The sequence below is a fragment of the Periophthalmus magnuspinnatus genome, chromosome 9 (genome assembly GCF_009829125.3).
Source record: "Periophthalmus magnuspinnatus isolate fPerMag1 chromosome 9, fPerMag1.2.pri, whole genome shotgun sequence".
Lineage (NCBI taxonomy): Eukaryota > Metazoa > Chordata > Actinopteri > Gobiiformes > Gobiidae > Periophthalmus > Periophthalmus magnuspinnatus.
This window is the reverse complement of record NC_047134.1, coordinates 26860287-26887826: the sequence shown is the minus strand read 5'-3', so window position 1 is coordinate 26887826 and position 27540 is coordinate 26860287. Positions and strand designations below refer to the sequence as shown.

Sequence of the window (27540 nt, the reverse complement as noted above, 5' to 3'; positions counted from 1 at the left end):
TTTACTTTTTACTCTTTAAGTACATTTTTAAACTAGATACTTTAATACTTTTTTCATGTGATGCTTTTACTTTTACCTGAGTATTTTTTGCTCTGGCATCTTTACTTTTACTTAAGTAACAAAACTGAGTACTTCCACTGTATGAAATAGTCCATATGCAGTGTAATTCAGTTCTGACATAAACACAGTATAATAAAAACACAGTGAAACGTCTTTAAAGTGATGAGATTTAAAGCAGAGGATCTGTCTCATGCTCCACAGTGAGTCCTGTGTCTGTGTCACACTGGACTGAACCAGTGACACCTCCAGAGCATTAAAGTCCAACAGACTCAGCCAATGATACGCATTAGAGACACAGGGAGAGGAAGAGAGAGAGGAAGAAGAGAAGGAAGAAGAGAGGGAAGAAGAGAGGGAGAATGTGTGCTGAGAGAGAGAGAGAGAGAGCATAAGAGACACAGGGAGAGGAAGAGGAGGAAGAGAGGGAAAAGAGGGAGAGAGAGCATTAGAGACAGAGGGAGAGGAAGAGAGAGAGGAAGAAGAGAAGGAAGAAGAGAGGGAAGAAGAGAGGGAGAATGTGTGCTGAGAGAGAGAGAGAGAGGAAAAGAGACACAGGGAGAGGAAGAGGAGGAAGAGAGGGAAAAGAGGGAGAGAGAGAGCATTAGAGATAGAGGGAGAGGAAGAGGAGGAAGAGAGGGAAAAGAGGGAGAGCGAGAGCATTAGAGACAGAGGAAGAGAGGGAAAAGAGGGAGAGACAGAGAGCATTAGAGACAGAGGGAGAGGAAGAAGACGAAGAGAGGGAAAAGAGGGAGAGAGAGCATTAGAGGCAGAAGAAGAAGAAGAAGAAGAGAGGGAGGGAGAGAGAAAGAGCATTAAAGACAGAAGAAGAAGAGAATGTGTGCTGTGTATTGACCAGAGGGGAGAAGAGAGAGAAGGACAGAAAGAAAAAGAGAGAAGGGAGAGAGGGTGAGAAAGAGAGAAAGAGAGAGAATGATAGCGAGTGGGAGCGAAGGACAGAAAGGGAAAGGAGAGAAACAAAGAGGAGAAGAGAGTGGGAGAGAGAGGAGGGAGAGTGTGTGTGTCTGTGAGGGATGAAGGACAAAGAGAAAAGTAGAGAGTGGGAGAAAGAGACAGTGCGAGGAAAGAAAAAGAGCAGGAGAAGGACAAAGTGGGTAAAGAGAAAGACAGAGAGAGAGACCCAGAAAGAGAGAGAGGAAGGAGGGGGTAAGTCTCAGCCCGGGGGAGGCCTGTGTCGCCCACATACTCTGGCTGCTGCTCAGCGGTGGTCCTTTTGTTGTGCTGATTTGCCCAGTCTTTTGTTTGAAAGGCTCAAACTGGAGCGGAGTGTGTGAGAAACAAACTAAGGAGGCGTAAGTGAATCAGGAAACAACTTCTCTAACTCCATCAGGAAATATATATGTATGAACCAATTGCTGTCAGGTTAAGAATGCAGATAATAGACCTGTTTATGTGTGATTCTAAATGTATATCTGCCTCTTTAAACATTACAAACTGATACGTGATGTGTTTAAATCTCTCCACTGTCAACAAAACTCATTCACCTCTTGACCCTGTGCAAACTTTACGGAGCCGTTGACCCCTCAAAAGCAGAAGTTAAATGTGCTGTAAACCAATAATCTGTGTTACTATTATTCAATTAAATTCTGTTTTTGTAGAGCCCCAAATCACAACCATGGCAACTCGCAGGGCTACACAAAATTGTTTATTTAACCAACAAAAAGTCCAAATTAAACAATGAAATGGTAATTGGCCAATAAAAAACAAACAAACAAGCAGATCAACCCACATCAATGGAGGAAATGAACAAACTGACTGAGTGTGACTGTTTCTTAATATTTTATGCAAGACTTGGTAACACTTTATAATAACTATGACGTTTGCATCCGCTATATCGTTATAATCTATGACACCTGGATCATTTTGAGATAATTTGCACATTTTAAATCGCAATGTTCATCTAAAACGACTTAATAAAAGAAAAAAGCACATTCACTTCCGCGTTTGAGAATTACGGTGACCGATGGGAGCTGACGTCGCTGTAAACGTCATCGACATCGACAACAAAGAGTCTTATAGATGTCGACCCTCTTATGGATACGAAAGCAAGATGATTACGTGACGCTACCGAATCCTACGCCTATCACCGATTAAGAAAATAAAACTAGAGAATGAAGTCAGTAGGTCACAGTGGGCGTGTACGGGTGGAGGTGAAAACGGAGCTGAGCAGCAATATGGCGTCTTGAAAATAAGCAATTAACATGCACGAATCACTCCAAAAACAAGTTTGAGAGGGAGAAAGAAGCAGTGAGAGGAAAGAAAGAGAGGAGGAGAGGGAGAAAGTGTGTAAAGAGAGAGAGAAAGTGATAGACAGAGAGTGGGAGAGAAGAGAGGAGGGGGAGAGAGAGAGAATGTGGGTGTGAGAGAAAGCGAGAAAGACAGCAAAAGGCAAAGACACAGAGAGAAAGACAGAAAAGAGAGATAAAATGAGACAGGGAGGAATAAAGAAAGACAGACAGGGAGAGTCACAGTGGGCGTGTCCGGTTGGAGGTGAAAACGGAGCTGATCGGCAATATGGCGTCTGGAAAATAAGTGATTAAAGATTGCTCAAACATGCACGAATCACTGCAAAAACAACTTCGAGAGGGAGAGAAAGACAGTGAGAGGAAAGAAAGAGAGGAGGAGAGGGAGAAAGTGTGTAAAGAGAGAGAGAAAGTGATAGACAGAGAGTGGGAGAGAAGAGAGGAGGGGGAGAGAGAGAGAATGTGGGTGTGAGAGAAAGCGAGAAAGACAGCAAAAGGCAAAGACACAGAGAGAAAGACAGAAAAGAGAGATAAAAAGAGACAGGGAGGAATAAAGAAAGACAGACAGGGAGAGTCACAGTGGGCGTGTCCGGTTGGAGGTGAAAACGGAGCTGATCGGCAATATGGCGTCTGGAAAATAAGTGATTAAAGATTGCTCAAACATGCACGAATCACTGCAAAAACAACTTCGAGAGGGAGAGAAAGACAGTGAGAGGAAAGAAAGAGAGGAGGAGAGGGAGAAAGTGTGTAAAGAGAGAGAGAAAGTGATAGACAGAGAGTGGGAGAGAAGAGAGGAGGGGGAGAGAGAGAGAATGTGGGTGTGAGAGAAAGCGAGAAAGACACAGAGAGAAAGATAGAAAAGAGAGATAAACAGAGAGAGGGAGGAACAGAGAAAGACAGAGAGAGAGTCACAGTGGGTGTCTCCAAGTGGAGGTGAAAACGGAGTTGATCGGCAATATGGCGTCTGGAAAATAAGTGATTAAAGATTGCTCAAACATGCACGAATCACTGCAAAAACAACTTTTTTGAGAGTAAACGAGAAGAAAAAAGCTTTGAAAAGTCGATCAAATTGTTTATTACAAATGAATCAGGCTTAATCACTGCTCTACTTGATTAAGAGTTTGCGAGTGAGCCTTTTAATGAAGTCTTTGTTGATGCTTTATTAAGGCTAATTGAGGTGTTGTTATTAAACTGTTTTTTTTTTTTTTTTTTCTTAACATGTCTCGTCTTAAACGTCTTAAACCGCCTCTACTATCCGTGTCCTTTTGCGCCACCGTGTCAGCATCTCTCACACTTGTGGCGCATCACGGAGCAGGACCGACGACAGAAGTGTCCCTCTCTCGCGTGTGTCCCCTCCCCCTTCTCCTCCTCCTCCTCCTCCTCCTCCCCTCCCCTCCTTACGTCACTAACGCAGACACAAAACAAGCGCCCCTCTACGCGTCCCCTCCACACTCTCACCCCGTCTCCCTGTCCACACACGCGCGCTCTCGCTCTGCGTCACCTGCTCTCAACCACGCCGATCAAATCCTCACAACTACTCTCCGCTATTTAACTGACGCAGACCTGCAACCACGTTTCAACTCGGTGAACCCTTTAAAAAAAAAAAAAAAAAAGTAGCAGATGTCACGGAGCAAAACATGCCGATGCCCCCCTCATTTTCACCCCACGGGACAATGCTGAGACCCCGTTGGAGAGGAAAGGGGGGTTTGCTTTTGTGCGTGGAGTAACCGCTCTGACAACCTGCTGCTGCCGCTATCAATTGGAACGAGACTCCGGCCGCCCGCACTCGCTGAATTCAGTACTTGGATAGCTCCTGCCTCTCCGATAGATGTGCGAGTGAGAAGTAGACTGTAGACGCAAGCTTCGGCACACATGGAGCCCGCGTGTTCGCTTACGGTGCCCTCGCTTTTCGGATCGTCGGGTCTGGTGCGGGAGAAGCAGCTCTTTGAAAAGTTTTGGAAAGGGACGTTCAAGGCTGTGGCCACCCCGAGACTGGAGAGCGTGATCGTAGCGAGCATCACGGCGCGCACCAGGGTCGCTGAGTGAGTAGTGTTTCTGTACTAGAGGTGTCAGTGCGTGGCGTGGGTCTTTGAAATGTACACACTGCTTGTCCTGCTTTGGGAAATGTAATAGTTTTCTCGCCTAATCTTTACTCTGGTGTCACAGTGCCTCTCTATTCTCTTGCTGCTCTTTAACTGGCGTTGCAACACTGGAATTTCCCTCATCGTAGGACACGTGAAGGTTCCGGTGTGTTATCTTAATGGAGTGATCTTGCTTCACTATTAGCTCTATTTTGAACAATTTTTCACCTTCTACTTGGATTACACCCATCCATCCATCAATCCATCTTCTTCCAGCGGTCTAAGCAGGGACTCCCAGACTTCCCTCACCCCAGACACGTCCTCCAGCTCCTCCGGTGGGACCCCAAGGTGTTCCCAGGCCAGCCCAGAGACACGTAGTCCCTTCAGTGTGTCCCGGGTCTTGGATTACATTGTTTCTGTTTGTTTAGCTGTTGTAATGTTTAGTGTTTCAGAGTCAAATGTCAAAATTCGTGCGCCAGTCCAAAAACCAGAAAAAACACTTGGATAACTGGAAAGAAGCTGTGACTTACTATTAGAATTAGCCTTTGCGGGACTAAAATCTTAATTTTAAAAAGTTCTACTACTAAAATTAGTTCATCTTAGTCGTTCCTCCAATGGATTTTTAATATCTCATTTTTCTCAATCCTGCTGTGTGGAAACGTGATGAAAATGTGTTTAATGCTGAAGCTTTTGATTAACTTGTGTCAAACGTTTGGACACACCCTATCATTTAAGTTTTTTTTTTCTTTATTTTTACTACTTTCTACATTATATATACACACACAGAAGACATCAAATATATGAAGTAAGATATATGGAATCACGTAGCAAAGACAAACATTTAATGGCCCTACTAAATATCTGTATGTATATAAATCTAGGAAATAGTAAAAATAAAGAGAAAAAAACACACTTTTTACTGGTAGTGTATATCAAAAACCATCTGAACCTTAACACTTTATAAATTGATTGACACCATGTTAAAACAGTCCTCGTCCGATGCTAAAAGCCCCAACAGTAATTGTCTTATGTGGCGTTCTACCTCTCACCAGTGAATACAGCGGTATGCTCGGTTTACGCCAACAACACAGAAGATTGTAGTGTTGAGTTAATGGTCCCGTTTAAAGGTCATGACTCATGTGGCATCCTTGTAGGAACATCACACTAGAGCCTTCTTTCTCTGATGACAGGGTTTGGCAACAACGTTCTCTTTCTCTTGTTATTGTTATACGTCAGAACTAAGATGCAGGATCAGTCTTTTTGTCAGATGCGTTTAAAGGTCCAATATTACGCAAAATTGTGAGCGTTAAGTCATGTTATAATGCTGTTACCTCCTCAAAAACATACCTGGAGTTGTGTTTTTTTGTTTCATTTACACATGTTCAAGTAATGCTTTATTACTAGTCTCTCAAAATGCTCTGTTCCACCTTGTGATGTCATGAAGCGGTAGTTTTCAAGTTAACAGCTGCTTTTTACCTTTTTTAGCAAGTCCAGCGCTGAAATGATCCAAATTATTCTAGTGAAGGCGTATGGAATTTAAAAACACAGCAGAGCACTTCCTGTTTTACCTCATGACATCACAAGGTGGAACAGTTGCAGTGTTTTCAGTTTGAAATACTCAGCTTAAATACGCAGGGTTTGTGTTTTAAACGTGTGTGAATGAAACAAAACACAACTCCAGGTCTGTCTGTGATGAGGAAACATTAAAACACACATCAGAAAATAGCGTATTATGGGCCCTTTAAACTGAATTTTACTATTAAAACATAAATAGCGAATCAAATCACAATCGCAGTTAAAAAATCTGTATTTTTTCCAACTACTCCAGCTCTGGTAATGTAGACAGGATAGTAAGATACATGTGTTATATAGACATAGACATACTCAGAGACAGCTAATGACATCTCTTCATTGTAATTCACTAATTAATGAGCACTGGGCCCTCGTGTGACCAGCATCCTAAGCGCTTGTTCATTGAAGTAGGTGGAACAAATAGATGCAGATTTGAGAACATGTTTTGGTCAAATTGTTGTTGGGATGGTGATGGCATTTGCATACAGAAATAGTGTTTTACTTCAGCTGCTTATAACAAACCTCATGATTGTCCACGTGTAAAACCTGGCCACGCTACGACTGAGATTTGGTTATTTTGCTTCCAACGAATGGAATATATTTCAAGGACAGGCAAAACTGGATAGATTGTTGCCACTAATGCACTTAAATAATCTGGTGATAAACATTTATACTTGCACCTGCTCCTGTTTTTAATGTTTGACCTACGCAGTTGTTTTTTGGTTCTTTTTGTATTGTTCTGTATTTTAACATTGGGCTCTCCCTGTATAAATAATGCTAAAACATCAAATCCATCCAACACCACCAGCCAAACCAGGGCATACAGGCAGAAATGAGTACTTCTGCTGGTAAAAAATGCATCTCTTGTGTTAAAGCTGCACTGTGGAACTTTGTGTGCCTAAAAAAATGTTGTTTCCTCATCACAAACAGACCTGGAGTTGTGTTTTGTTTCATTCACACATGTTTAACACACAAATCATGCATATTTAGGCTGAGTTCTTCTCTCATACTCTCTGAAAACACTCTGCTCCTCCTTGTGATGTCATGTGGTAATACAGGAAGTGCTCCACTGTGTTTTTAAACTACATAGCCGTATCCCATTTTAACGTCTGCATCCTTTGAAGGAATCTGTGTAACCTCTGTGGACCGCAAAGACTGTGCTGAAATGGGACAGGTCTGACCCACGGAGCCGATCCCATGACCCAGCAACCGAAACACGCCGCTAATGCTAATGCTAACTACATGCATCACCCATAATACGCACATGGATTGATTAAAAAGATTACGCTCTAGTGATCAAATACTCAGACCATGAGCCCAAGATATTATAATAAATCTCATCCAAATCTTATGACTAAATACTCAAAAATGTAAACTAGTGTGTAACTTCTATAAATATAACCATTTTGACAATGTTCTTGTAATAAAAAAGCCTTAAAGTTCCAACTAAATTATTTGAATTCTTAAAGTAGGATTTAATATTGACAAGGGAATGTATAAATGGTGAATATCAAATGTGTACAAACCTATTTTATGTTAAGTACAGGTCTATTTTCTGTAACTGGAACATCACCATGGTCGACCTCCTCAGTGTTCTTCAACTAAGATTAAGGGAACCTATCTTTACTCTACATTTAAATGAAATATTTTTAACTTCTGCAAGAAATTAGAAGTTAAACCTAAACTTTACGCACACGCTGCACTATTAGGGGACTTAAGGGACAGCAGCACACAGCATGGGCCCTGATGGAACCATAGATGTCTCACAGGTCTTCTGCAGGACCACCTCCTCCTCAGTGACTCTGGACGGGGGACACTGGAGACATGACCCAATGCTCTATCGAGGAGGACTCAGCTCGCTCTGCCTGCTACACAGTGGGATAATGAGCCATTGAAAGTCCTGCAGAGTCAAAGCCTGTGATGATAAACACATTAACTATTGCAGGTTAGGCTGAAGTTAGGCCCACACTGCATGTCATAAATATTATTCATATCCACTAGACATTTACATAAATACGTATTAACAGCAGGTTAGCACCCCTCTAGCTTAATGTTTATTCACTTTATTGTCATCTGCATTTGACCCGTTTCATGCATCACCGGCATCTTATCAGCCACCAGTTCTGTGACCCCAGAGGTGAGAAAAGAAAATGAATATCAAACATTTTAAGCAGTTTCCTCATTATTATACTATTAGGACTGATGGGCAGAACAGACAGACACAGGTCTATAGTATTTACAATGTCTCAGCACAAATCTATTAAATGTCCAAACTGTGTTCTTTACTTTTTAATACTTTTACTTTTTAATTGAAAAATATTCATGGATTGTGAAAAGCAACTACTTCACAGAATTAAATGCATACCTTGGAGGATTATATTACGAAATTTGCACATAAATATAAGTTTGTTATACATAATTAAACTGTGCCTTCATTTATCTGACCTCCAAGCTCCACTGGCCAAGTTTAGACCCACGTCCAGGAAAACTTGGTTGTTTCCTCCTCGGAGCTTTATGAATTACTCCATGTGCTTCTTTTCTCCTAACAGTAAGAATATGATTAGTGTCTTAATTTGTCCAAATACGAAAGTTTGAGCAGACGTTTTGCCGTGTTAGCTGCAGTCAAACTTTTAGCTCAAATCTCCGAGTCTTCTCTGACAATTTTGCGAGTGTCATGACCTTATGTCAAGTTTACAGTTGTGTTAGTAATGATTTCATGAAGTTTAAAGCGTGTACTTACATGTTTTCTCCACTCTCAGGCCGAGCTTTTCATTTCATGATTTTTGAACTTCAGTCCAGTGGTGCATGATGGGATATAGGAGGCCACGAAGGATGCTTGGACATCTCCTTTCATGGCCGATATCCATGGAAACTTGGGTCACATTTGTGGGCTGCATGAAATGGGACCACCTTGTCGCTCTGATCGTGATGCAACTGGCCTTTAAATGCAGCCACCAAAGGATCCAACCATTGAACAGGGACACGGCTCATACACCTTCACTAGAATCACTTGGATAATTTCAGTCCTGGAATTGCCAGTCTCTGCTGAACTAAAGGAAAAAGGTAGTTGTTAACTTGAAAACTACCGCTTCATGACATCAGAAGGAGGAACAGAGCATTTTGAGCTTTGGAGATGCAGACAGACTAATAATAAAGGCAAAGCAATAACACACATCTACATGGAGACGACCAAGTGGCGGACCCTGCACCATAAATGCACATGTATATGGTTAACTTGTCCATGTGAACGTAGACTCGCACACACACACACACACACACACACACACACACGGCGTCTCTTTAGTTGTAAAGTCTGTGGATATAATGGCGGCTCTTGCATGGCTGAACCTTGACTGCTTTTGACATCCCTTATCAACTTTGTCTCGTGTGAAATTAGCTATGTTAATGAGGATGAGAATGGGCCATTTCACCACGCACGGCACCAGCAGCACACTCAACCGGATAATGTGTCTATAATGACTCCTATTACGGCACAACTATAATGCAACACACAGCTCGAGTTTTTTTTTTTTTTTTTTTAATCATTGCATCTTTCGAAAAACTACATTTTTATCATCAGCGTGTAGCGTCTCCACTTATCTAACCATCTGAAGGAGAAAAAGTTCCATCTTTATTACACTCTTAAACAGCTACGTCTCGCACTAGAGCTTAAAACTGCATACTATTAAAAGAATACTTTAATTAGAGTAGTTTAACTAGTTTATATTTGCTAACTGGAGGAAGATTCACTGTTGGACTTGTTCCACTGTACATTGCTTGTTAGATTCACATTTGCATAATTACCACAACTGGGACTGAACCCGGAATTAAACCAGGACTAGATCAGGAGTGAATCAGGACTAAATCAGGACTGGACCAGGAATAAATCAGGACCAAACCAGGACTTAACTAGGACTAAACCAGGGCTGGACCAGGAATAAATCAGGACCAAACCAGGACTTGACTAGGACTAAACCAGGACTAAACCAGGGCTGGACCAGGAATAAATCAGGACCAAACCAGGACTTAACTAGGACTAAACCAGGACAAAACCAGGACTAAACCAGGACTAAACCAGGACTAAACAAGGACTAAACCAGGGACAAACCAAGCCAAGATGAGGACTAAACAGAGGCAAAATGAGGACTAAACCCAGACTAAATCAGGACTACACCAGGACTAAACCAGGACTTCACGAGGTCTAAACCAGGACTTCACGAGGTCTAAACCAGGACTAGACCAGGACTAAACCAGGACTTAACTAGGACTAAACCAGGGCTCGACTAGGACTAAACCCGGACAAAACCATGACCCAACTAGGACTAAACAGAGACTAAACCAGTTCTAAACCAAAGCAAGATGAGGACTAAACCAAGACTAAACCAAGATTAAACCAGGACTGAACTAGGACTGAACTAGGACTAAACCAGGGCTAAACCAGGACTAGACCAGGACTAAACCAGGACTAAACCAGGACTAAACAAAGACTAAACCAGGACAAAAGCAGGACTTAACTAGTACTAAACCAGGGCTAAACCAGGACTAGACCAGGACTAAACCAGCACAAAAACAATACTTAACCAGGGCTAAACCTAAATTCCAATGTGGTATCGAAATTTCAAACTTCTTAATAATCTTAATTACATCCATCCAATTAACTCAGCAGATTATCATGCTGAATTCATAATATTATTTTTTTTAGCTCAGGAAAATCCGATGTTCTGTGTCTTGCTGTGAAGAGAACATCCTTTGTAAATAGGCTGGGTCTGGAGCGGGGGCTGGATGTCTGTTTAGAATGGGCGGGCTGGTTGTCTGCGTCTGTCCCATGTGGGCTTTGTCCGGGTGACAGTGACGATGATGGCAGCATGGCAGGGGCACGCCACAGCAAACATCTCCACAGAGCGGCAGACAAACTGGGGTCATTCGCTCTGTGTTTGGACAAGACTGGAGCAGTGTCTATGTCTACTGTCCATCTTAGATTCAAATTATTGATATGACGATGTGTGGGTTTTTTAGTTTTAGTATAGCAAGTACTTGGGGTTAGTACTGAGAGTAGTTTGTGATTTATATTTTAATAATAGGATTCTGTTTAAACTCATCCAAAAGAATTGACAAAAAATACTAAAATACCAGGACTAGATCAGGACTAAATGAGGACTAGAACAGAACTAAAGCAGGACTAAATCAGGACTAGAACATAACTAAACCAGGACTAAAGAAGGACCAGACCAGAAATAAACCAATACTAGACCAGTACCAATCCAGGACTAAACCAGGATTAAATCAGGACTCGAACACGACTAAACCAGGACTAGATGAGTACTAAACCAGGACTAAAACAGTACTAGACCAGGACTAAACAAAGACTAAACCAGGGCTAAACCAGTACCAGACCAGGACTAAACCAGGACTAAACCAGGACTAAACCAGGACTAGAACAAGATTAAACTAGGACTAGATGAGAACTAAACCAGGACTAAAACAGTACTAGACTAGGACAAAACCAGGACTAAAACAGGACTAAACCAGTACTAGACCAGGACTAAACCAGGACTAAACCAGGACTAAAACAGGACTAAACCAGTACTAGACCAGGACTAAACCAGGACTAAACCAGTACTAGACCATGACTAAACCAGGACTAAAACAGGACTAGAACAAGACTAAACCAGGACTAGATGAGTACTAAACCAGGACTAAAACAGTACTAGACCAGGACAAAACCAGCACTAAAATAGGACTAAACAAGTACTAGACCAGGACTAGACCAGGACTAATCTAGGACTAAACCGGAACTAATCTGGGACTAAACCAAGACAAGGCTAAAAAAAAAATAAAAAAAATACTGAAATTAGTCCTGATGTAGTCCTGGTATTTCCTTATTATTTTAGTACTATACCAGGACTAGACCAGGACTAAACCAAGACAAGATCAGGACTAAACCAGGACTAAACCAGGACTAGACCAGGACTAAACCAGGATTAAACCAGGACTAAACCAGGACTAGACCAGGACTAAACCAGGATTAAACCAGGACTAGACCAGGACTAAACCAAGACAAGATCAGGACTAAACCAGGACTAAACCAGGACTAGACCAGGACTAAACCAGGATTAAACCAGGACTAGACCAGGACTAAACCAGGACTAGACCAGGACTAAACCAGGACTAAACCAGGACTAGACCAGGACTAGACCAGGACTAAACCAGGACTAGACCAGGACTAAACCAAGACAAGATCAGGATTAAACCAGGACTAAACCAGGACTAAACCAGGACTAGACCAGGACTGAACCAGGACTAAACCAGGACTAGACCAGGACTAAACCAGGACTAGACCAGGACTAGACCAGGACTGAACCAGTAGGGTGCCCGGGTGTCACAGTGATGGAAGCAGGGGTGCACCACAGCAAACGTCCCCACAGACACATGTCTTTTTTAAGCTCTTTGTATATCAAGAATTATTAGTACTGCAAGTAGATTTGTGATTTATATTTTAATAATAGGATTCTGTTTAAAGTTCACATTTTAACCCATCCAGAAGAATTGACAAAAATCCTGAAATATGAACTGACAAACTAATCCCATTAAGAATCCCATTTCTCTTTTCTAGGGGAAATTTTGGTACTTCAAAAATGTCAGTGTCTGCAGTTTGCTAATTAAGTTAATTCAAATTGCTATTTTTGATTCTATTGTGATTAGTCTTGCACCGTTACCATGAGATACACAATTGTTTATTGAATGGATCACGTTTGGCCTTTGGTGGTAAGAGGATGAGGAGATGGAGAGGCTGAGGTGGCTAGTTTGGGAGTTGGTTGACTCAGAACGTTTATTAGATGAAACGATTAACAAGCAATTAGGTGAATATCATAATTCAAGGTGCAATGGAGGAAGGTCTGATATCTGCTTGTTTCCATGGAGATGTTGTTGTTTTTTCACCTGGAATATTCCCAATATGGCATTAAATATAACTAGATACTTTTTAAACTTTTTTTTAATAAATATGCAGTTGAATTTTTGATCCAACATGGCCGACTTCCTGTTCGTCATAGAGCAATGCTTCAATTCATTTTTAGGCTTGTTTCATGGATCTATTGTTTTTGCAAATTTTGTGAGTTTATGCCAAAATTCGCACATCTCCTTTGCAATATGGTTCTGCCTCTAGGTGTTGCTGCTGAGTCAGTGGTCAAACGACATTCTCACGATGCCATTTTATAACTTTTTTTGTTGGACCAATAATTTTTATACCTCCGTGTGACACTTTTCGTCCAGGGGTCAAAAATGTGATTGGTTTGTTGGGAAAAAAAAAATATCACGAAACGAAGAACAATACTCCTCTTCAAATACGCCTAAGGAGAAGAGCAGGAAATACCTCCAGGCCAAGTTACAGGTCAGATCTGTGGAGCTAGGCGACACTGCTCATAGTAACAATGCATGTTTTTCCAAGTTATTTATCTGTGATTGAATAAACGCTAGAAAAATCAGTTTAACGCCATACCAGGCTAAACAAAAACAACTCCATTGGAAACAAACAGGTGATGTACCCCCTACCAGAAAAGTTACATAGTCCACCTTTACCTGGAGTGTGCATTCATTTAATTGTCTACCTGTGTGACCACAACATCCACACACATAGACACAATAAAGTTGATGCATATTGCAAATAATGAGCTCCCAATAAACCCAGAAACTGAAACACACTGTTGTTTTTGCCTGAGTAGAATGCATTACCTAGACCATCAGAATGCATGGCCCAAGGCGTTCTCCTATTCCCATTCTTTTCCCGAGTCGAGGAAGCATCATTATTCACTGAGGATAACTGAAGGCTGATGCACAGTGAAAGCGAGGGGAGGAAGTAGGGAAGTGGGGAAGCGGGGGGGGGGGGCATTCTGTACCTACACGAGGGGAGCGAGGCGAGAGAGGAGTCACCGGATGCCACAGGGACGCCTTTCATGTCCAATCTGTCCTTGCGCTGCCACTGTTTTTTTTGTTTGTTTTTGTTTTCGTTCCTGTTGGGATCCGCTGCAGGCCCAGACAACCACACAGGAGTAATTAGAGTTTGCTGTTCTCCTGGCTGGCTTCTTCTCTGAGCCAAAAAGTGTAAAAGAGGGGAAGGGGATTGGACTATTTTGACCCCACAAGCAGTTTGGGTCTCGGAGGGTGTCTTCATTAAATATGCATTAAGGTTAGCTTTGTATGAAGACTCCTATGCTGTATGTTGGGATAATATTTGCGGGTAGTTTGGAGCTTATATTGTACAAAGATCTGACTCAAATTGTTGCCATCATAGTGAGAAATCAATTTACCACAAGACAGAGAAACAGCTTTTTATCATTTATTTTTGTTCATTGAAAAAAAATCTATATTTTCTTTTAAAGGGGCAGTACCTGATATTTATTTCTTGTACTTCAGGAAAACACATTTTAAATCAAAGAGTATATTGTAAAAAACAGCTATTTGGGGGAAACAGGCTGAATGATATTGCCTATATATTGAAAAGCTGTTTTGTTTTGTTTGCCGGAGACAGACAATTTTATCCAATGAGAGGCAGTGTTAGCTGAGAACCACGTGGAAACAACTGCATGTAACTATCTCACACCGTAGACTGTGTATATAAATGTATATATACAGCCCGCTAGCAGCTGCGTTCCAAATAAGAAGTGAGCATGGGCGTGCTTCCGACAACTCTGGCTTTAATTCACTTTCTATTGAAAAACTGTTGCCCCTCTTGCTGTTACTGCTGCTGTCAGGTTTGTTAGGTTTGGCTTAAAATATTTGTATTAACCTGCGGTACATGATCCTGGTATTTTTATTTCACTATTGTGTCTATAAATCAAGATATGAATATTAATAACAGACTAATCAGTTGGCTTCTTTCCCTGAGGTCACTCCTGCTAGCGTTAGCAAGAGGTTTGATTGACAGCAACAAGATCGTGACGTCTAGTACATGCTATTTTACTACAGCAAACATGTGCCCTCCTAAACTCGTCCATACTATAACTATTTAAAATCTTGTACAAAGCTGAATTTTTACTTTAAACAACGCCCTCTACTGGATGCACAGAGCAACATTCACCCTATTGTGCACTGAAAACTCATCTTATATGCAGACGTTAATCTGCTCCAGCGCACCCATTGAGATCTTTATTGTTGCTGGCATGTTTTGCAGTAAAAGTGGGGTCTTGTCCATTCCAGGGGCAGATGGTAGACTACAGACAGTCTGATAGAACCAGGAGGGGCAACATGTCGGTACTTTGGGGGGGTCTCTTACCTCAGCATAAGGCGCTTTAACGAGGAAGGGAGGTGATGGTTTTGGAGGGGCTCGTAAAGTGACAGCCCCTGTGGGAATGTACGGAAGTGTGGCCAAAATAATGAGAATGCAGCACAAACAATACAGCTACAGGTTCAAAATGGCTCCACGGTCTAATGAACTCATCTTTTCACCAAGCTGTTTCGTGCAAGAGGAGGCACTGCTTGTGACGTAGACTCATACCGAAACAGCACCACAAAATTAGGAACTATTCTCTATTTTAAAATGCGTATTCTGTTAGCGTCCATTGCTAAAACATTATCCCAGGTATATTATCCACTAGTGTTTACTAAAACCAGTGCTATCTATATGGCCAGAAAGATAATGGCCGTCTAGTGGCTACTTTGCAATGAAGAGTTTAAAATTACAGAGGCATTTCTATGTTTTAATGATGTTTACCTGCTGAAAAATACAACCCAAGAACTTTCAATTGGGCAGAAGAGACCATTGTTTGGATATGGAGTTGTGATGTTTGAGAGTGATTATTGTAAAGAGGGGTATTATGCAAAGTTAACCTTTTTGGACCTTTCCACCTTGTTATATCGATGTTCCCTCGTCAAAAACATGTCTGAAGAGAGTTTAGATGTCATCCATGCCTGTGTGAGTAACCTACCACTCTCTTTGGGGTCCTATTTGAACCCTCCTAACGGTTAGATTCTGTGCAATTCTCCGCCCACAAGCTTACGTGTACTTTGTGAAGCTATACAAAGGATATTAGCAAAAATCTTACATCAAAATGCCACAGGTACTTTGATACATGGTCTAGGGGCTGCTTTTGCTTTTCCCAGTATGGCAGAAAGTGTAACCATGCAGGGCGACTTACCCAAAACTGTATAAAGAAGATCAGCTCCAGTCAAATGAAGCTTGTTGATGCTAGCGGTTATAGGGACGAATTTGGAGCAGAGTTTCATATTAGGAATTCCAACTGCGAGCATCATAGCAACCAAAGAGTCAATCCGGAGCGAGGCTGTTGAAGGTAACCCCCCTCTTTCCGCCTGCACCGCTGGTTTGGCAAGGAGCAAGCGCTTAGCAACTCTATTACCCGTTGCTAACGCTAGTGGGAGCGACCTTGAGGAAAGAAGACACGTGATTTATCTGTAATTAATGTTCATATCTTGATTTACGGCCACAATAGTGAAATAAAAACCCCAGGATCATGTAGAGAGGGTTAATACGAACATTTTAAGACCCAAATGACGAGCCGGACGGCGGTAGTTAGAGAGATGGGCGACAGATTTTCAATAGAAAGTGAATTAGAGTCAGAGTTGTTGGAGCCGGAAGTGCGCCCATGCTCACTTCTTATTTGGAAAGCAGCGGTTAGCGGGTTAATTATGTCCATTTATGCACACTCTCCCAACTGCGCTAGTGTCTTAAAAGAAAACTGAATTTTTTTTGTAATACGCCTATTTTTATTTTTGCCTGAATGGAAATAGTAAGTGATTGTCTCCTCACTGGTTTGGACAGGACTGAATAATTCTGCAGCCATCACGGTTTGATAGAGTGACAGCCATATTCTTACAATGACATTTTGCCTGCTGTACCTGTCCTGCCTCTTCCATCCTTGTCTGTGTTGTCGGTGGCGGTGCACATGGCTTGCCTCTTAATATGAGCAGGATCTGAGCCCCCTCCCCAGGCAGGAGGCCACCAAAATGGATTCCTGGTTTGTATCGATTCCCGTGTAACTAATCCATTTGAGTCCAAGCAGCATCTGTGGCTTTGGTTGGGTCTTCTCTGTTACAGTCAGGATGAATTCTATATCCTCCAAAGTACACAACATTCCAGTGCATTTCACAGACTATTTTTTATGTTTGATTTGGCAGCAATTGATGTAAATATATGCATGTGCTTCAGTTGGTAGCGTGTTTGTCCACTGATCTGAAGGTTGGCGGTTCAATATCCTGCTTTAGACGCAAACATCATTGATTGAGCGTTGGTGAGGTTGGTGGTGTAATCCCAGCTCAGATGATCATTGCTGTTGTGTTATTGGGCAAGACACTTAACCCACCTCGCCCCCAGTGTCTGCGTACACCGGCGTATGAATGTGTGTGTGAATGGGTGCGTGGTTCCTTCATGTAAAGCGCGTTGAGTTCCTTAAAAGTGGAAAAGCGCTATATAAAATGTCACCGTTTACCATTTGTTTGAGTATGTTCTATGTCATTTTTCCACTATAGTTGTTATTTGTTTGCCTGTAATGTTTCAAATGCATTTATTCAGTGAAGCCAAAGAGCTTTAAAGAAATGTGTTTTGAAAAGGTACAAATAAAAGCTTTGGGTTTATGTTAGCCATTAGCTTTTCATTTCTGTTGTTGTATATGACACCAATTGAAATAACGACCGCAAAACTCCCCCTTAATGATCTATATTACCTATTGACAATGAGAGTCACTCAATTAGTAGAATGTTTGTCCACTGATCCCAAGGTTGGCGGTTCAAATCCCACTCTCGACATAGACATCATCTGTAGAACGGTCAGATCCATAGACCCACAGGTTGGAGGTGTGACTCCAGTTTCCACAGACGAATACTGTCGTTGTGTCCTTGGTTTCTTGATGTAAAGTGCTTCTGAGTGTCTTGAATGTAGAAAAGTGCTATTTAAAAATTGGATGAGCATCACGTTTGTGTTTTTAGACATAGTAAAGTCGTCAAGAAGTACTCAAAAGTTCTGCACACTTCCAAAAAACATGACTCAAATGCGGTACACGTGTAAAATGTCTAACACTGCAAATATGTTATATCTGATTCTCGCTGATCACTGCTCCTGGGGATCAACTCTGGGTGAAAAGCGGAGTCAGTGTTGTATAATTCACCGTAGTGGCTGGGCCTATGTGATTTATTTTACATAGTTATGTGCAGTGAATGGACAGAGTTTCCTCGGGGCTTACACAGTAGTTGTAAAGGGGACGTATAGAGCGGAGCGTAAAGGGAACTCAGTACAATATATAACTGGAGGCAAACTCTGCTCTGGTTCACATCCTTTTTTACAGACAAAAGTAGAGAAATAAAGATGAAATATGAAATAAAAGTTTAGTGGAAGATATATAAAGAAAACAGTGTTGGTGTTTGTATTTATGAATAACCACAAACACTAAAAGCAGTAAGAAATGAAACATATAGATTTGATTTGTTATTATAAAGTTTTTGTGCAGTATCAGTCTATTGTTGTCGCCAATCTTCCTATTCTCTAAACGCACTAATGTTTGTTGAATATTCTCACAGTTGCATTTCGTGAAATTAAAACAACAAAATCCACAAATTTTAAGATGTGGCGAAGACACTCACAAGGTCAGTGTTTTTAATTACAAGTTGCTTTGTTATTAATCATTAAAAAAAAAGCAAACGTGATTACTTGTTTTGGGTGGCAAACGTTTTGACTACATCTGTGCTGAACAAAATCTAAAACAAGTTTAACTAACTAATTAAAACTAACTAAAATAAATAAAAGTGAAGATGTGTATATCGTGTACCTCATTTGCAGTTGTATAGGACTTGGTTTTGATAACTCTATTCTCTGCTTATAGCGTTAATCACTAGGCACCGATACGATACTGGTATTGGATATCTGCGCCGATATTGAAGTTTTTAATGAGTTGGATATCGGTTATAAGATATTGGTTCAGTTGGTATCACATTTTGGTGTATAAACTGGTGTAATAAGATGATTTAGTGGCTCAAAACGTCTAAAAGCTGTTTATTAGTGACTGAAAAGTATAAATAAATACATTTACAACTGTTACAAAACACATTTTTTTGCCATAGACTGAGTTTGTAGGAATTACATTTTTCAGTCTCTGCCCTAGTATCAGTTGAGACACTTAAAGCTAAAGTATCGTCGTCGGTACCAGTAATCGCCGCATGACGTAAATTTCTCCATAGCTGACATTAAGCCACTACTTAAAGCTGATCAACTCAAGAAGTTCAATGACGTACCTCTACTCTGCGCAGAAGTGTGATCCTTACAGTGCGTATATGAGCTATGATGTCGGGGCACCTAGAGCATAGTTAAACCTACAGTTAAACACATTTATGATGGATGGTTTCTGAATCAGATGCAACCTGTTCATTCTGAGGCCTTGGTTCCTCCAGCTGAATGCATTATACACCACCAGGTTTCAGCTATAACTGCAACATATAACCACCTGCTCTTCCATTACTGTTTGTTAGTGACATTTTTTCCCTTAAGTTTATTTTCACATTTCACAACTCATTTAAAGAGTTATATTTCAAAACATGCTTGATTTATTTCAAATGTCCCAGAAAATAAAAATGTTATATATTGATGAATGAAAAATTAAGATATTGATGCTTGAAATGATGCATTTACAAGCTTATTTTAGTTTTTGAACACATCTCACTGTAGGTATAAAGTAACAATGCATCTTCCTTATAGTTAAACTGTTTTAGTTCAGTAAATAGACTGTATAAAGACGTAGACGGAGTGAGGGTGACGTCATCCACAGCGTTCGGCTCCATCAAATGAAGCTGATCGTCGCTAGCAGTTATAGGAGAGAATTTGGAGCAAGTTACATATTTGGAATTCTGAGTATCATAGCAACAAAAGAGCCAATCCAGAGCGAGGCTATTAAAAGTAATGCCCCTTCCCACCCACAACACTGGTAAAGCAGGGAGTTTAGCAAAGTTATCAATCAAACCTGTTGCTAACGCTAGCGAGAGTGACTGCGGTGAAAGATCTGATTGTTATTAATGTTCATATCTTGAGTTACGGACACAATAATGAAATAAAAACACCAGAGCAGACTAATGTGAACATTTTAAGACCAAAATGACGAGCCTGACAGTGGCAGTTACATAGAAGGGGGCAATGGTTTTTCAATAGAAAGTGAATTGGAGCCAAAGTCGATGGAACCGGAAGTGCGCCCTCGCTTACTTCCTATTTGGAACGCAGCAGCTTGTATGTTAGTTATGTCTATTTATATCTGTAGTCTATGGTTCAGCTTTGTGGTTTAATATAAGCTAATGTGTTACAAGCTGCTAAACACCAGATGAAATCACAAAATAACTGCTTTACATTTTACAACTTCTCTGAAAATCCTTTTTTTGGACATTTTGGTGTAACAGCTGTGCAGAGAATTGAACCCACAGCCTCACAACCAGGTCATTTGAATATATGTAGAGTGAGCACAAGTGAAACATAATTCAGCTGTGTACGGTGTTGTCGTATAGGGGACACATTTTCTGCTCCACTGATCGAGATCGGGGAATGATTTTGTTGAGCTGGTGTTTTTACGCTCAGATTCATTTAATTCTGTGATATTAAAAGCAAAAGATACAAGACTTCATTTGGAGTTAGTGTGATGCCGGCAGTTTAAGCTCTGCCCGTGCATCCATCTGGACCTGTTCACTGGAAAAATAAGGTGCGTTGACATTTACAGGTTCTTGGCATTTAAAACAATTAAGGCTGAAAATAGTGTTTACAAGTTGTGAACTGCAAGAGCGGCTGTAGAAGTTTGTAGAGAAACAGGCTGAATTACAAACTGGGATGGATAGGTGAAATTAAAGGCTCTATATTGCACAAAATGGACTCTTGTGGGCTTTAAACCAAAAAAAATATACCTGGAGTTGTGTTTTGTTTCATTCACACATGTTTGAGAAGTCCTTTATTATTAGTCTGACTTCATCTCCAAAGCTCAAAATGCTCTGTTCCACCTTGTGATGTCATGAAGTGGACATTTTCAGCTACTTTCTTAGCCTAATAATGCCGGATTTGTGTGTTAAACATGTGTGAATGAAACAAAACACAACTCCAGGTCTGTTTGTGATGAGGAAACATTATAGATCAGAATATAGTGTAATATGGGCACTTTAAATAAACACATCTAGCACCGGTTCCATCATTTCTTCCACAAACGACAGAAGCGTCTGTCTTGTTCTGCACAAAAACTGCCAACTCTGTAGTTTTGATTTATTAGACATGTTCTGATATGCAGTTCTTGTATATTCATATTTCACTTGGAGGTTTTAACATTGTGAACTTGAATCCTATTGGTAAAACAAACTGCAAATCCAACAGTAATCACAAAGCTTGTCAGAAAAATCACAATTACATGTTTTTGCCAATTTGGTCTGCCCTAATCAATAGTGGAACGTAACAAAGTAAAAGTAGTAAAGTACTGTATTTAAGCAAAAAATGTAGGTATCTGTACTTGAGTAAATTTTACAGTGGATACTTTACTTTTACTTCACTACATTTTGACCAGGACTGAAAAGTAAAAAGTATTGTTCCACCACTGGCCCTAATGAACAGAAATATGACTGAAATGTACCAGTGCCGTTGAAATGTTATTGAGATTTGACTGGAAGACGGCCAGTGTCTAATGTGCAGAATTATAATGTGGCAATTGCTTGGAAAGTGCCTTGAGTTGCCACTGATTATCTTAACCTTGAAACACAATATTATGAAACAGGAGTGGTTCAACAGTATAACAGCTGAATCATGTAGACCAGGGCTGTCCAACCTACGGCCCAGGGGTCACATGTGGCTCTCACACCAATTTTTTTTGGCCCTGACGCCTCCTCCTAAACTCGCCCAATTGATCAGGAAGTATTTTTTACTAGAAATTGAAGAGATTCTACCTCTATAACCTGAATAACATCACATTGTGTTGTGACACAGACTTAAAAATAATCTTCCAAGTCTTATTATTAAACGTACAATGTCTCTGTCAAACCTGTGTAAAATGCACCATTTGACTCTCTGTATCGACACTGGTCAAATATGTTTCAGTATGCAGCCCTCGGTGAAAAAAGTTTTGACACCCCTGATGTAGACACCTATGTGCTCAACGCTGATGCGCAACTGATCAAAACAGAATCAAACTCGCAATTTGAGTTAGGACAGTTATTACATCATAAATCCCACAATCATTTAGACAAAAGGATGTTTTCTGAACAAAACAAAACAAAAGAACAAAACATCATTATTCATACTCTTTTTGTACCCATAGAATGTATGAAGGAGTGAACTAAGTGAGTGTGACGTCACCCATAGCATTAAGCTCCAGTCAAATGAAGCTCATCGAGGTTAGCAGTTATAGGGGCAAATTCCATATTAGGAATTCTGACCATGAGTATCATAGCAACCAAAGATCTGGAGCGAGGCTGTTGAAGGTAACGCCCCTTCTCTGATTTAGCAGGGAGCAGGCGGGTGCTGTCAATCAAACCTGTTGGTAACACTAGTGGGAGCGACCTTGGGGAAAGAAGTCACAGGCACAAAAGCAAAATAAAAATACCAGGAACAGGTTAAGACGAACATTTTAAGAGCAAAAATGACAAGTCTGACCGCAGCAGCTACAGGGAGAGGGACAATGGTTCTTCAATAGAAAGTGAATTGGAGCCAGATTCGATGGAGCCGGTAATGCACCAATACTCACTTTTTATTTGGAACGCGGCGGATAGCAGGTTAGCTATGTCCATTTATATATACAGTCTATGGTTGCCCCTGGAGTTTTTTACAATGTGCACTCTGAACAGAATCCTATGTTTAAATCAATACTTGTTAAAAAAAAAGGGAAAATTCATAATTATCGCGCAGCCCTATTGTAAATAAATTATAATGTGAATGTTATAATGAACAACAGTAGCTCAGTTTGTAGCATGTTTGTCCACTGACCCAAAGGTTGGCGATGCAATTTCAGCTCCCACAGATGAATGCTGCTGTTGTGTCCTTGGGCAACACACTTAACCCACCTCGCCCCCAGTGTCTGCGTACATGGGGTATGAATGTATAAAGTGTATTAGGTGCCTTGAATGTGGAAAAGCGCTATATAAAAATGTATCAGTTTATCATGTATCCATAGAGGTACAGGTCATGGTGCTCATTTGACATTTACATACATGGCACTGTGCTATTTCTAATCAAATATAGTTAGTCTGAATGAGTCCCACCCAGGTTATAGTCAGTGTATGACGCTGAAGCGCTTTGTAGAAACCAAGGCCTTTCTCACTCGTGGTGTCATCCAACAATCACAATGACCTTGATGCAATATATTTCCAGATATGAGGTTGTCTGAGTAATAATTTTCCCAGAGAAAAATATGGTGAAAGAAAGAAAATAAGCTAGACTGGAGGACAGTGAGTGACATTTTTAGATTGTCCATTTGAGCACACAGGAGCTGCCAAGGTTATTACCTGTGAATGAGTGTGATATTGAAATCCTTTCTGCAGACCGGGCCAAGGGAATTAATTTATGTGTAGGTGCATAATGTACAGCATTGAATAAACTTATATTAGAGGCTGAGCGAAGGTGAGCGGCTCTTTGTCCTCCACACCAAAACGAGAGCTGTAAATCTTACAGACACTAAGAGATGACCTATTCTTTACAGCCATTCATTTTAATAAGGGGCGGCCAGCTCATTACAGCCTATTAGATCTTTACCAATAATCCACTAATATAAAAACCTACTGCAAATATCACTTGACCTCAAGAAAATAAAGTCACCATACAAGACAAAGTTAAGGAGGAAATCAGAGTTTTCCATTGTGTAAAGTCAAACCTGAAATCAATGTACTTTTCGTAGGATAAATGATTTTGGTCTTTCTCACTTTTGTATATTTTACAATGATACATGGCCTAATGTGGCTGCATAAAGTAGTGTCTTGACCCTATGTTGGATTGGTATGTAATACTTAAATACTCATATTTTTTTCAATTCAGTTCAGTTTCATTAATACAGCACATTTAAAACAACTCCATCTGACCAAAGTGCTTCACATAAAGTCAACAAAAAACAAATATTTTAATTTAACCATTTATCATGTGTCCATAGAGGTGCAGATCATGGATATATAGGAAAAGAACCATATCACACCAAGATATCCTATCTAGCTAGTATTAAATGTCAGGGAGAAGAGGTGGATTTTCAGTCTAGTCTTAAACTGTATTAAAGACAGAGAGGATCTAACAGGCAGAGGGCGCTGTTCCATAGTCTGGGTAGGATCTGGTCAGCTGTCCTCAAGACTCGGTGGAGTATAGGGCTGCAGTCACTCCCTCAAACAAAGAGAACCCATAGAGGACAGACATTTAAACACAATCAAAATCTAAATTTCTTTGGCCACTGAATCGCCTGGACAGTCCACCAGCTGCTTTTCTCCACGGAGATGTTATTGCTTTGCCTGGAATGCTCCACAGTATGACATTAAACTTATCTATCTCCATGGAGACATGCAGATGACACTATCAGGCCAAGTTAGGGTTGTCAGAAGTATCGCAAATCAGATACTAAACAACACTAAAATATATAAACTAGATTTGAGCACTACTCAAGCACTACTTATTTGAGCAAGTATCGATACTGGAAAAAATCACAAACAGGATCAAATTAGACCTTTCCTCAACAAAATTATCTTAACTAGTAAAAAACCACATGGTATAGTAATAAGTACTGTTATTTTGTGTTGAAAATTACAATATTGTTTTAACATTTTTATTTGGTGTTGAGAATCAAGTGTATTGTTTAGTATCACGATCAAATGTGAGATTTCAGTATCGTGACAACACCAGTTACACAAGAGCAATGCACATTTTTTACACATTTTAGAGCAATAAACCCCCTTCATTTAAATAAACACTATAGATAAGTTCAATACTATAATGTTTAACAGATATAACATGTTCATAGAGACGAGCAGGTGGCAAACCCTCCACCTGAAAATTTACATAGTGCATCTTTAGTGGAGTAACAACTATGTGTCTTCAAAACTAATTAAATAAACACTATAGATGAGTTCAATGCCATAATATGAAACAGATATAACAGTGAACCCTACACCCGAAACCTTACATAGTGCATCTTTAACATGTATAACAGTTGGAACTATCCACATCATCAAAATTACTTCATAGAAAATTCAAATTCAATGTCATAACGTGAACAGATATAACATATCCATGAAGACAAGCAGCCCTAACCCGGACTCTAGCCCTGCACCCGAAGAAGTTACATAGAGCACCTTTAACTTTAACAGAGTTGCCACTAGCCGTGTCATCAAAAGTAGAACTTCCAGAGATGAACTCGGTGTTTGTGCATAAATTATTGAGTGCGACAGGTTGTGATTATACAGCCTCAGTGAAACTCATAATCATAATAAGATCAAGGGCCTGTGGAGATGGGTATTGTCATATGTGTGTGGAAGGTGGCACCAGGCAGCACAATCACTCATACCGACAGCCCATTCCCTTTCTAAATATGCACGCAGCACTCGGGCGGATTGGAGCATCAGAAAATAGTTTATAATGGGCCGGGAGTTTCTTCCTCTGGCAGAAAATCCAACTCCAAAAGTCTCTCAACGATATCATTAACATACAGAAAGGTAGTGCAGCACATGGGGAGTATTTCATATCCATCTTGCACATTATGATCTATATTTTTGTAAGATTTTGACCTTAAACGCTGTAAAAATTAAAACAGAATTGCATGTTTTCTAAGTTTATGCCAAAACAAGAACTCAAAAGTGCACCGTGTAACTTTTTGATTGGGTGGCACCTAATTGTTTCCATGGAGACGTTATTGTTTGCATGGAACGTTAACATATGTGTCTTGCATTTATTCAATTACAACTCCTGCCAAAAAATACCTTCGAAAACAGTCGTTGTTAATTGTTAGTCTCCAAAGATCCGACCTGTAACTTGTTGTGGTGGCGTCCTTTGCTTGTTGCCATGGAAACTGACAGGTTTAATGCCATACTGTGAACCATACCAGGCCCAATTTATGTGACAAAAGTTTTATTAGCTTGTCAGGAAAAAAAAAAAATCACTGCTTATATTGAAATTTTATATCTTGTGCCTTATGATAGGAATAGCCATGCGACCCTGATAGACACATCTATTTTAGCAACTGATCGTCCGCCATGTTGATTTGCTTTTTGAAACTTTATGTCCAAATATGGCTCGGTAACTGGACCTTTGAAGCGGTCATTTAGAATTCATTACTGAAATGAAAACTTATCAAAGTCAACTCCTCTTGACTTAAATTAAATCATTTCAAGGCTGACTGGCGCCCACATCTCCTTCATTTTTCATTTGCGCTCTATGCCCATCCTCGTTCCAGGAAGACGAGCTGCCATTCACGTCAAATTGCCACCATTTGCATAAGCGTCGCCGTGGTGGTTGTTGCTGGGGGGGTGAAGGGGGACGGGTGTGGCGGGGGCTGGCGGAGATGGAACTGAGTGCTTAATTGGGGCTACGCTGTTACTTCCTGCGTCCTCTTCACCTCCGAGTGGCTCTTTCAGTGTGAGATGATGAGTAGTGACAGGGATCCAACCAGGTGAATGGGACATGCACCAAAAGTAAACAAAACATATATGTAGGCATCTCGTGTGTCCTGGAAAACTCGGAAAATAATTGGCCTGTTTTCCAGACATGGAAAGATATATTCTGTTCTTGAAAATTCCTCCACCCTTTGCTTATTGGATGTCAAACTGGTGCAGACTGTTACTTCCATCATCACAGTAAGACATTTAAAACCCATCAAAATGCAAGAAATTAACCTAATTTATGCAAACTCTAATTTGAATTTGACCGCAAGAGTCCGCCCACAGCCGCATATGGGTTTGTTAGTAATCAGAAGTGCCTGGTTTTAATCAGGCTGGTATTGTGTGATGTCACATAGCACTTGAAATTGCCGTGGCCACTGGAGGCAGCACACACTCAGACACACAGACTGTTTAGGAACAGGAAATGTTATTAAAACACTATGTACAGTTGAGTTCCATTTTCATTCATGTGCTCATAAAATGAACATTAAAAGAGTGAAGTGTAGAATAAAACCCTTTCAGTCATATGCACAGCTAAACAGAACTGTTTTGAGCCTGGATTTAAACATTGTCAAAGTACAGGCCTGTCTCACATCTTCAGGAAGACTGTTCCAGGTTTTAGTTGCATAAAACTGAAACACTGATTCTCCATGTTTAGTCCTGACTCTGGCACCAGTAGGAGGCCGGTCCCTGAAGTCCTCAGAGTGTGAGATGGTTCATGTGGCACTAACATGTGGGAGATGTACTTGTTCACAAGCAGAGCTGCATTAAAGTCTGTTCTTTGAGCTACAGGAGCCAGTGCAGAGACCTGAGCACAGACTTATGTGCTCGTACTTCCTGTTTCTGGCCAGGACCTGAGCAGCAGCGTTCTGGATGTACTGCAGCTGTGTTAAGGCTCATTTGGAGAGGCCAGTGAGCAGACTGTTACAGTAGTCTAACCTACTGGAGACAAATACATGGATAAGTCTCTCTAAGTCTGGCTTTGACAGTAA

The 27540-nt window shown here is 40.6% G+C and overlaps 1 protein-coding gene across 1 annotated transcript in view; it reads left to right on the top strand.

Annotated features, from left to right (window-relative positions):
• The first annotated feature begins 4190 nt into the window (after positions 1-4190).
• Positions 4191-27540, top strand: part of srrm4 (serine/arginine repetitive matrix 4) — a 91118-nt gene continuing 67768 nt past the window's right edge. Inside the window, exon 1 of the mRNA XM_055224242.1 lies at positions 4191-4360. Coding sequence (XP_055080217.1) covers positions 4191-4360 — 170 coding nt within the window. The remainder of the gene's footprint in view (positions 4361-27540) is intronic.